General features: G+C 63.5%; 1 protein-coding gene and 2 non-coding genes across 3 annotated transcripts; 1 reads left to right on the top strand and 2 right to left on the bottom strand.

Moving 5' to 3' along the window:
- Positions 1-90: 90 nt before the first annotated feature.
- LOC116629471 (divergent protein kinase domain 1B-like) lies at positions 91-5,843 on the top strand (the record flags this gene model as incomplete). Its single annotated transcript, XM_032399755.1, has 3 exons — positions 91-627; positions 749-925; positions 1,380-5,843. Coding segments are annotated over 3 exons (1,524 nt in total), but the record flags the coding sequence as incomplete, so codon positions are not given.
- LOC116629472 lies at positions 4,995-5,130 on the bottom strand. The gene has a single exon (XR_004298750.1). It is a non-coding gene; the product is annotated as a small nucleolar RNA SNORA43 (small nucleolar RNA).
- Positions 5,548-5,676, bottom strand: LOC116629473. The gene has a single exon (XR_004298751.1). It is a non-coding gene; the product is annotated as a small nucleolar RNA SNORA17 (small nucleolar RNA).
- Positions 5,844-10,249: the final 4,406 nt, after the last annotated feature.

Here is a 10,249-nt window from a genome sequence, read left to right as displayed (position 1 = left end):
AGCCCGGACCTGCAGGGCTCGGGGGGCTGCAGGGGAAGGGGCCAGGGGGGCGACCGCGGCTCCGGAGCCCAGCCTGGTTCTTGCTGCTAGTGGTTCCCAGGGCATTTGGCTAATGAGGCGGCCTGGCCGGGCCCCTTCCCGCCACCCTCGGGGCAGGGCCCCTTCGTGTCTCGGGCTCTGCTGCTCCTGCTTCCTGGAACCGGGGAGAGCCCACGCCAGGGAGACCCAGACTTGCGCACCTCGCAGGAGGTGGGGGTCGCCGCGGACTCTGCGAGGGGCCGCAGGGAGCAGAGGCTCTTGCCAGGCCGTGGGTGCCGTGGCCCTCCGCGTGGTCAGGTGTGGCCGGAGCCTGCTGGTTCCCAGCTGCTGTGGTCTGGGGGCCCCTCTGAGACGTGGAGGGGCTTAAGAACCAGGGGGCAACCGGCAGATGCGACGGGACCTCAACCTGCCACGTGTGGATGGTGGGGGAGGGGCCCCGCCTCCTCAGGCCACTTCGTGGTGTCCTCCTCCCGTCCCCAGTGTGACCAGTACCGCAAGGGCATCATCTCGGGCTCCATCTGCCAGGACCTGTGCAACCTGCACAAGGTGGAGTGGAGGACGTGCCTGTCCTCCGTCCCAGGCCAGCAGGTAAGCCCAGGAGGCTCTGGCTGGGGTCAGCCCTGGGGCCCTTGGCCTGGGGGCCCGGGGCTCGGGCGCAAGGTGCAGCGGGAGGGGACGTCTGCTCGAGGACCCCTGTGGCCCCATGCAGGTGTACAGCGGGCTGTGGCAGGGCAAGGAGGTGACCATTAAGTGTGGCATCGAGGAGGGCCTGGACCCCAAGGCCAGGTCGGACCCGGCCCCCCGGCAGGAGCTGGTGCTGTTCGACAAGCCCACTCGGGGCACCTCAATTAAGGAGTTCCGGGAGATGACCCTCAGCTTTCTCAAGGTCAGTTGGCTCCTGGGGGCCGTGCGGAGTTCAGGGCAGGAGCCAGGCATCTGGCTGGACCTCAGCTCCAGGCAGACCTTCGCTCAGGGGAGCACCTACTGGGTGCAGAGGACCCCGCGCATGGGAAGCGGGGTGAGAGCAGATCCAAGTGCCCGCTCCCCAGCTCCCCGAGCACCAGTGGAGATGCAGGGACACGAGGGCCCCAGGAGCAGCTCCTGGAGAAAGGACGGTGCACCAGTGGTCGGCGAGGGGGCTCTGCACAGCCCTGGGCTGTCCCCTCCGTGTGCTTGGGGGCCGGGCTCTCCCAAGCTGGCAGATGCACCCAGCGGACACCCAGGGGTCCTAGCCGACTAGGTCAAGGCGGGCACCCTGCCAACGTAGAAACCCACCACCAAGTCAGGCTCGCTGGCCCTGAAATGACACGGTCTCCTTTTCTCTGGGTCTCCCGTGTCAGGCGAACCTGGGAGACCTGCCCTCCCTGCCCGCGCTGGTTGGGCAGGTCCTGCTCATGGCCGACTTCAACAAGGACAGCAGGGTGTCCCTGGCTGAGGCCAAGTCGGTGTGGGCCCTGCTCCAACGGAACGAGTTCCTGCTGCTGCTGTCCCTCCAGGAGGAGCACGCGTCCCGGCTGCTGGGCTCCTGTGGGGACCTCTATGTCACCGAGGGGGTCCCACATGGTTCCTGGCACGGGGCCGCTCTCCCGCCCCTCCTGCGCCCGCTGCTGCCCCCGGCCCTGCACACAGCCCTGCAGCGGTGGCTGGGGCCCGCGTGGCCCTGGAGGGCCAAGATCGCCATCGGCCTGCTGGAGTTTGTGGAGGAGCTCTTCCATGGCGCCTATGGGACCTTCTACATGTGCGAGACCACGCTGGCCAACGTGGGCTACACGGCCAAGTACGACTTCAAGATGGCCGACCTGCAGCAGGTGGCCCCCGAGGCGGCCGTGCGCCGCTTCCTGCAGGGCCGCCGCTGCGAGCGCAGCTCGGACTGCACGTACGGCCGGGACTGCAGGGCCCCCTGCGACAAGCTCATGCGGCAGTGCAAGGGTGACCTCATCCAGCCCAACCTGGCCAAGGTGTGCGAGCTGCTGCGGGACTACCTGCTGCCCGGCGCCCCCGCCGACCTGCACGAGGAGCTGGGCAAGCAGCTGCGCACCTGCACGACGCTGAGCGGGCTGGCCAGCCAGGTGGAGGCCCACCACTCGCTGGTGCTGAGCCACCTCAAGACCCTGCTCTGGAAGAAGATCTCCAACACCAAGTACTCTTGATGGCCGGCTCCCCGCCCCCCCAACTCCCAGGGGGCTGCCTGGGGCCCCAGAGCCACTCGCGCCCTTGGGTCCTCCTCCCTCTTCACCCGACCACCCAGCAAAGGACAGGACCACAGGAGCTGGAGGCCTGGCCTGCATCCACCAGGGAAGGGGTCCTTCCCTCAGCCCCAGATGCCAACGACCCAGACAGGGGAGCCGCATAGCTGGACAGGGGGTGGGGGGGGGCAGGAGCAGCTCCTGGAGCCTGACCACGAGGGCTGGCTGAAGGACTCACCCAGGACTTTTGTTACTTTGAAGAACGTGTGATGTGAATAAACAGCTTTTCTGTGAGTGTCCCTGGGTTCCCTCCCGCCACGCTGGAGCCCTGCCTCCCAGACCCGCCATCGGCCTCCTGAGCTCAGAGGTGGGGGGCTGCTCTTGCCCAGGCTGGACGGAATGCGGCGTGGTCCTCCGGGTCCCCATCGGCTGGAGAGGCCTCAGCGGGCATCACAGGTACGGTCTCTCCTAGAGCCACATTCTGGGGGGCAGGAGCGGTGTGGTGACAGGATGCCAGATGCCGCTGGCTGGTGCTGCGGTTCCCAAGGAAGGGACCGACGGGGAGCCGGGCTCCTCCCGTCCCAGACCCTCTCCTACAGTCCAGCGCGCACGACTTCCACAGATACCCATGAACCACTAGGTGAAAAATCCATCATCCAGGCAAGAGCCGAGCACTCTCCCTGCCTCTCCTCAAGGGGAAGCTGCAGGAGCCGGACACCCGTTTCCCACGGGGGCCCCACTGCTGAGCCCAGGCTGGTGCACTGAATGGAGACTGCAGCTGTGACCCACCCCGTGGAGGGGTCAGCACGTGGCTCCCTAGGCTTCCATTCTGGGAACTGAAAACTCCCAGCATTGTTTTGACGAAAGGCAAGGTTTCAAAACATCCACACAAGTAGTCACAGGGTTTATTAAGAGACCCCAGACACCGGGAGACTCAGGGAGCTGCGGGAAGGGCTGCGTCCCCATCCCAAGTCGCGGTGGGCAGGAGATCCTACTCCTCAAGTCCCTGGGGGCCACTGACCTTTGCAGGCTTAACTCCAAGTGGTTATAATGCTTGGGAAAGGCTGTGCGGGAACCCCTGAACGTCACACAGCCAAATAAGCAGGCAACAGCTCAGGAAAGCGAGCTGCCCTCCTCCCCGCGCCCACTGGCGTGGCCATGCATGTGCACACACGTACCCACCAGCCTCCTGCTCTGGCCTCAGCTAATCACTGTGAGGAAAAACCAAGTAAACACGGTTTATTCAACACCAATCTCAAGTTTTGCCAACAAAGAAACACTTTTATTGAAAAATGTATTCCAAAATTTCAACTAATACCCATGTTTTTAGTATTGATTCCTAAAACTCATCCTTACCTACATTAAAAAATAATTTTCTGCCCCATCTAGGTCTTTCTCTCTTGTGGGGTGGGTAATCCAAATACAGCACAAAAAACAGTTTAGAATTGGGGCACTGGGGTGACTCCATCAGTTGAGCATCCTACTCTAGGTTTCAGCTCAGGCCACGATCTCAGGGTCGTGGGATCGAGCCCCACGTCAGGCTCCGGCTGAGTGTGGACTCTGCTTCAGATTCTCTCTCCCTCTGTCCACCCCCACCCCCAGCTTATGCTCTAAAATAAATCTTAATGAAAAAAAAAATTAGAATCGTGGGCTCTGGGCGGTTAGAAAACGCTGCAAAGATTTTACTTCCCCCTAGAACACAATGGCTGGAGGATTAAGCAGCAGGACACAGGGTGCCAGGGGGAGAACCTGCTCATCCCTCACCTGCTCCATGAGGCGCACACGCTGGGCCACCCCTACAGGCCCGGGGCCTCCAAGCTGGGGCGCGCCGCCCCTGAAGTGGCTCCCCACCCGATCGCAGAGCCCAGGCCACGGCAGCGTCTGGATGTGCCTCTGCGAACGACCACCGGGCCCTGTTTATTCCGACCCCTTCTCTCTGCCTTAGCCCGCCTGGACTTTCCGGAATCCGGAACAGTGTCTACCAACACTTAACAGGTCCCGCTGCCTTGGCCCAGCAGATCCATCTCCCCGGTGCAAGCTTCACAAGCTGAACGCACGTGACTGCTTTCCAACACACCAACGTTCTGCACAAATGCTTCAGAAAATAAATGCAAAACATCTTACTCTCTCTCCTTTTTTTAACCTGAAATTGGTGAGTCTGTCACCCCGAGCAGCCAGCCCGGGTCTCGCCTGCTTGTACCAGTGTTGAGCTCTCCACCTGCAAGAAGGCGGGAAAGCCTCAGTCACACCTGTCACTCCAGTGGGGTTACCGAGGCCACCCCCCCTCCTCTCACCAGAGCCCTGGTTTACAGGGCCCTTGGCAGGACAAAGCCAGGTGCAGCCCTCTGGGGTCCCTCCCCCTCCCCAGCCCGACCAGATGGCCTCCTGCGCCGCTAGTCTCAAGGGTCCTTAAAACAGGGGTGTCTGTGGGCACAGGGCTCGGAAGCCCCCGCAGGGAGCGACACACCCCAGGCCACTCACAGCAGATCTCAGCCAGACGCACGACACACCTGGCAAGGACTTCCAGAAAACCCTCCAAACAGACCTACAGAATGACCATTTCCAGGAAGGAGACCCTCTCCTGGTCAATCCCATTGTGCCAGAAGCTGGCCACCAGCTCATACACATGCATGGCTCACTCGAACCTCGTGAGTGTTATCTTACAGGCGAATCAGAAAACCGAAGCACCTGGTGCCGTGCTCGGCGCTCCTGGCTAGAAGCCCGAAGGTGTGGTGTGCCTGCCAAGCGGCAAGCCACAGCTGCTCTAAGGCATGTTCGGCTACAAACCATTCTTAGTGCTCACTGTTCTGAGCACTGAGCGTAGAAATAGCCACTTCCTATCTGCCCTGACGTCCCAGGTCCAGCAGAGCAGCTGGATCCGGGGTGCCGGCAGGTCCAGCACCTGCAGGGCAGCCGTCCCCTCCCACCCAGCCTGGAGGCCAGCTTCGTCTCTCCTCTTACCTCGGTCTGGATGGTGGCGGAAGTTTTTCTGGGCCCCTCCGGGCCAACACCGTTGCCCTCGTTCCTGTATTAAGTAACAAAAATGCTCAGCCCGAAATGAGAGTCTAATAAAAGTCGGCTGTCATCGTTACTGTTAACGGGACCAGGTTCCAGCAAACCTTCCCTGCTTCTGCGGGATTCTGAAAAACCCACCCTGCTGGCCAGGCAGGTGGCAGGAAGGTACTGAGAGGCGTCCTTTGTCCTGCCCACCGGAAATCCAGTGGCCCACTACCTACGACCACGTGCCCACCTGACACCAAGAACAGGAGACAGCGGGAGGGTTTTCCCGGGGGGCCTCAGGCCAGGCCGAAGCGCTTGGCCGGGTGTCAGACTATCAATCACCCAGACGTTCACGAGCTGGAACACTGGGCGTAGATCAGCCTCTCTTCTCTCTGCCACCGAATGACGCACGTGTGACACACAGCCACACTGCAACGCCTCTGGGGGCAGCTGAGGGAGCCGCCCGGCCTGTGCACGGAGTCCAAGCACCCCGACACAGGAGATGCCCAAGGGGCCGAATGTGCGCAGCAGTCGCACTTCGGGGCGAGCGCGCTCCGGCGCCCACGTGTCACCTCACCTGGGCCGCCCTCCAGGCGCGCGGGTTCCAGCGGGCACACTCCCTAGAGAAGAAAAGAAACCTCCGCTTTACAGAGGCCGGAACGGGCCCGCGCACGGCTCTGCGGCCCCCGAGCCCCCGCCACCAGGCCTGCGTGTCCCTGGGAGACAGCGCGCCCGTTCACCGCGCCCCGGAGGCCCAGCCTGGCTCGAGCGTGGGCAGCGCCGGGGTTACGGCGCGAGGCCCCGCCCGCAGTGCCAGCCCCGGGCCCGCCGCACACACGGCCGGACGCGCGGCCACAGCGCACGGATGACGGTCAGCCCGCCTCTCGACACAAAGGGGCAGCCGCACGCGAGCGGGGGCGGCGGCGGCCTCCCCGAGGTCCCCCCCGGCGAGCGCGGGCGGCAGGTGCTCAGCGCGTCCCCGCGGCACTGCGCGGACTTCCGGAGGGCCGGGACCCCCCCCACCCAAACCCCTGCTACCCGGCCGCCGCCTGCTCCCGGGAAGGCCCGCCGCTCGTCACCCGCCGTCGCCGCCGGGAAAGGACGCACAGGCGCGCGCCGCGCCTTTTATAGGGCCTACGGCGGCCTGCGAGGGCCAAACCGCGCCGCCCCGAGCCCACCGCCGCAGCGCCCTCTAGCGGACCCTTCCGGTCTTGCTGGCGCCAGGACTTGCGGGTCGCGTCGAGGGCGGGGGGTGCGAGTTGGGGGGAATGGGGGCGCTCCCCCGGGACAGCCAGGCCCCGCAGCAAGACTTCCCACTCTCCTGCCCGCGCCTGCAGCTCGGTCCGGGGCGGGCGGCAGCGCCGGGTCCTCCTCCGGGAGAATGGGACCCTGCAAAATGGAGATCCCCGGGACCTACGTCCCGCGGGTGGCAGGACTGCGTGAGTCAATCTATGCAGAGCACACGGAACAGCGCCGTCCGAAGTTCCTGTCCCGCACCCCGTGAGCGTCCCCGGAGCTGGCGCCACCTCTCCGCTCCCCGCAGAAGGCGCCCGGCTCTCCGGGAGCCTCGGTTGAGCGGCTGCTGCCGGGCGCACCTCCCCGCGAGCCCCCCAGGAAGGTCCCCTGCAGGGAACGCTGCCTGCACGCGCTCAGGGCGGGACTCTCACCGACAGCGACGGGCAGCTGGGGCCCCGGCCGGCGACACGCCGCGCCCTCCTTCCCGCGGAAGCTGCGGGGTAGGGTCTGGAAGGAGCGCCCTGGCTTCATTCGCCCCTGGTGCTTCTCCCAAGCGGACTAGTTACTGCCGCCCTGGGCAGGTGGGGAGGGACCTGAGGCAGCCGCCGCGCCCCGTGTAAGCTAGTGCGAAGTCCTCAGGCGCCTCATCCATGAAGAACCCTACAGCATTCTCTGTGATCAGCATCTTCTGCCCTGGGGGCGGAGCGCGGCCTCCCAGGCGCACCCAGACCTGCCTCCCTCCCAGGTCTGGCCGTTTGGGCTTAAGGCTCTGTGGGCTGTGAGCATTCCCTGCAGTCCTGGGCAGTCCTGGGCAGGTGGGGTGCTGTCCCCTTGCAAGTGCAGTGCCCACAGAAGGAGCAAAAGGGGCCGGGCTTCCTGGGGACAGGCTGGGTGGTTCTGGGAAGGAAGCACACCCACCCCCATTTACCCAACAGCCTGGAGGAACAGCTAGAGTGCTGGAGACCTAACTCCGGCTGAAAGAGGAGTTGCCTAAGTCTGGAGAGGGGATCCCTGGCCCGCCCATGGCCTATCTCGGCCACCTGGATCCAGTGCCCCACCCCCCACCCCCCACCCCGGCCCTGCGCCCGACAGCCACATGCATCCTCGAAGCAGCAGCCCACGGTGGGAGCCAGGGGCCCCTCGCCCTTCTTGTCCCGCTGGGACCAGATGCAGCCCAGGCAGTGGTAGGGCACCGCCTTCCTGAACAGCTCCTGGGGGTCGGGGGAGTGTCACCAGCTCTGCCACACCCCAGCTCAGCATCCACGGTCCCCTAGTCCCAGGCAGGGTCCCTGGTCAGAGCTGAGCTCAGGAAGCTGAGGCTGTGGCCCAAGCTTATGGGGACCCCAGAGTGTGTTCCTGCCTGCTCAGAACACCCAGCACGGGATGACCAGAGCCCCACACTGGAGGAAGCGAAGTCGCATCTCAGTCCCTCCAAGAAGGCAGTTCACACCTGCCCATGGAGGGGGCATCTTCCACCCACCTTCCCCAGCCCTCTGCTCCATGCCCCTGCTCAGCGGCACGCGTCCTGTGGCCACACACAGGAGCTCTGTTTTTCTCTCCCGTGGCGCTGGGTACTGCAGAGCCCCTGGGGCAGATGGGGGAGGTGACCCTTGGAGCCCCCTTCCTCACCAAATGGGCCGGGCTCCTCAGCTTTATATCTCTTCCGCCTCCTGGGATGTGCACAGCCACTGGGTGGACGCCTGGGGAGTGTCTGCTCTCCACAGTCCCCAGGGTAACTGAGGCCCCAGCATAAAGAACCTCGCCCAGGCCGCTTGGTCCGTAACGGTGGGGCTGGGATTTGGGCCGGGGACTGGCAGGGCTGGGCAGATGTCAGCACAGGGCGCCCCTGCCGTGCCAAGCCAAGCCGAGCTACTCACTGCATCGGGGGCCAATAGCTGTGCCGCAGGCTGGGAGGGAACCCCAGGCAGTGTGGCTTCTCCTCCTTCACTCTCTGCAGCCACAGGCAAAGGCCAGGCTGCTGTTAGAGCTGGTTCCAGAACGTATGGGCCAGCTCCTGGATGCACACAGTGGGTCCCTAGTCTTACATAAGATGACCCCAGGGTCTGCCTCTTGGCACATAGAGACCCCGTACCCACGTTACTGCCCCACAGCCTTCTCTCCACCCTGTGCACCAGGACCTTGGATCCCGTCCATCTCCATGGGCATTTGTGTTCCATGCCCTGCTCTCCCCACCACCGCTGTGCTGAACACTCCTGAAAACACATCTGTGAAAAACCGAGCCAGAGTTTCCGGGCGTGAGTCCCAGGACGAGCGTGCTAGGTGATGGGTGCCCCTGCGGCCTGGGACGGGTGCTGCTCACTGTTCTCCCAGACAGGGGTGCCCGTCCCCCTTCTCTCCAGGGGACCTCCACTTCCTCACGTTCTCCCCAGGGCTGCTGGTCCCCAGACCAGACACCTGCCAGTCTGAGGGTGACCAGCGCTGCCTCCATAGGGTTTCCTTTGCCAGAGTCCTTCCCCGGGAGCTCCCGCATCTCTGACTCCCCCCGTGCCTGTCCCCCCCCCGCCTTGAACTTTCATGGGTTTGGTCTCTGTCCCTGTGGAACCCAGTGACTTGGAGCCTGGTTTGGACCAGAGGCATGGGAAACCTTTCTCTGGCTTTGGGTTGTGAGCAATGCTTTGGCCCTTTGGGGTGTGTCTTCCAGCCTTCTGCATTTCCCTGGTTTGTCTGTGGGTCACAGGAGGAACCAGCCCTTTCCTGTCTGGGGTCAGGCTGAGGTGTCCCAGCAGGAATAGGGGTCTCCGCCCCGAGATTGTGTCCATATTTACCAAAGGGGGCTCTATGAGTACATCTCATCTGTAATCCATCGGGGCTTTCAACATCAAATAAGGAAAATTCTATGTCAAGTCAACACAGAAAAGAATGAGTCCCCTTTGCAAATAGGGGGGCAGACACAAAGGCCCGTACTGTGTGATTCCACGTACAGGAAACATCCAGAACAGGTAAAGGAACAGAGAGAGAAAGCAGCTTAGGGGTTTCCAGGGAGGCCTTCTGGTTTGGGGACTCCTTTGGGGAAGCAGATATTCCACAGCAATGTTCTGTGGTGTGGTGGCCCAGCGTTGGGAATGTACTTCATGCTCAGGACTTGTTCAACTGAAAACAATTAATTTTATTTAAAATAAATAATAAACAGCATATAGGACATGGAAAGATAATATAACAGTTAATATGCACCAGAGAGAAAGAACATAGGGGGATGGGATGAAACAATCTGGCGGGGTGTCGGGGTCGGGTGATGGAGCTAAGGGTAATTGTACAAGGAGCTCTCCTCGCGAGGATGTGGGCTCTGGATGTGGTTCTGGGAGCCCTGCAGGAGCAGGAAGAGGGGCAGGGCCAGATGCAAGAGCAGGGCCAGATGCAAGAGCAGGGCCAGGGGCAGGATCGACGGTAGGAGCTGGGTCAGGGGCAAGTACAGGAGGACAGGCAGGGCCAGGGGAAGGGGCAGTGGCCCTGGAAAGAAGGGGAAGGGGCATCGGCTCTGGCAGGGGCAGGGGCAGGGGCAGGGGCAGGAACAGGGACACCGGCAGGGGAAGGGGCATCGGCTCTGGCAGGGGCAGGGGCAGGGACACCGGCAGGGGAAGGGGCATCGGCTCTGGCAGGGGCAGGGGCAGGAACAGGGACACGGGCAGGGGAAGGGGCATCGGCTCTGGCAGGGGCAGGGGCAGGAACAAGGACACGGGCAGGGGAAGGGGCATCGGCTCTGGCACGGGCAGGGGCAGGGGCAGGAACAAGGACACGGGCAGGGGAAGGGGCATCGGCTCTGGCAGGGG

Source organism: Phoca vitulina, unplaced genomic scaffold (assembly GCF_004348235.1).
Source record: "Phoca vitulina isolate PV1807 unplaced genomic scaffold, GSC_HSeal_1.0 scaffold1085, whole genome shotgun sequence".
NCBI classification, from domain to species: Eukaryota; Metazoa; Chordata; class Mammalia; order Carnivora; family Phocidae; genus Phoca; species Phoca vitulina.
The sequence above is the reverse complement of the archived record's forward strand: the minus strand, read 5'-3'. Positions and strand labels throughout refer to the sequence as shown.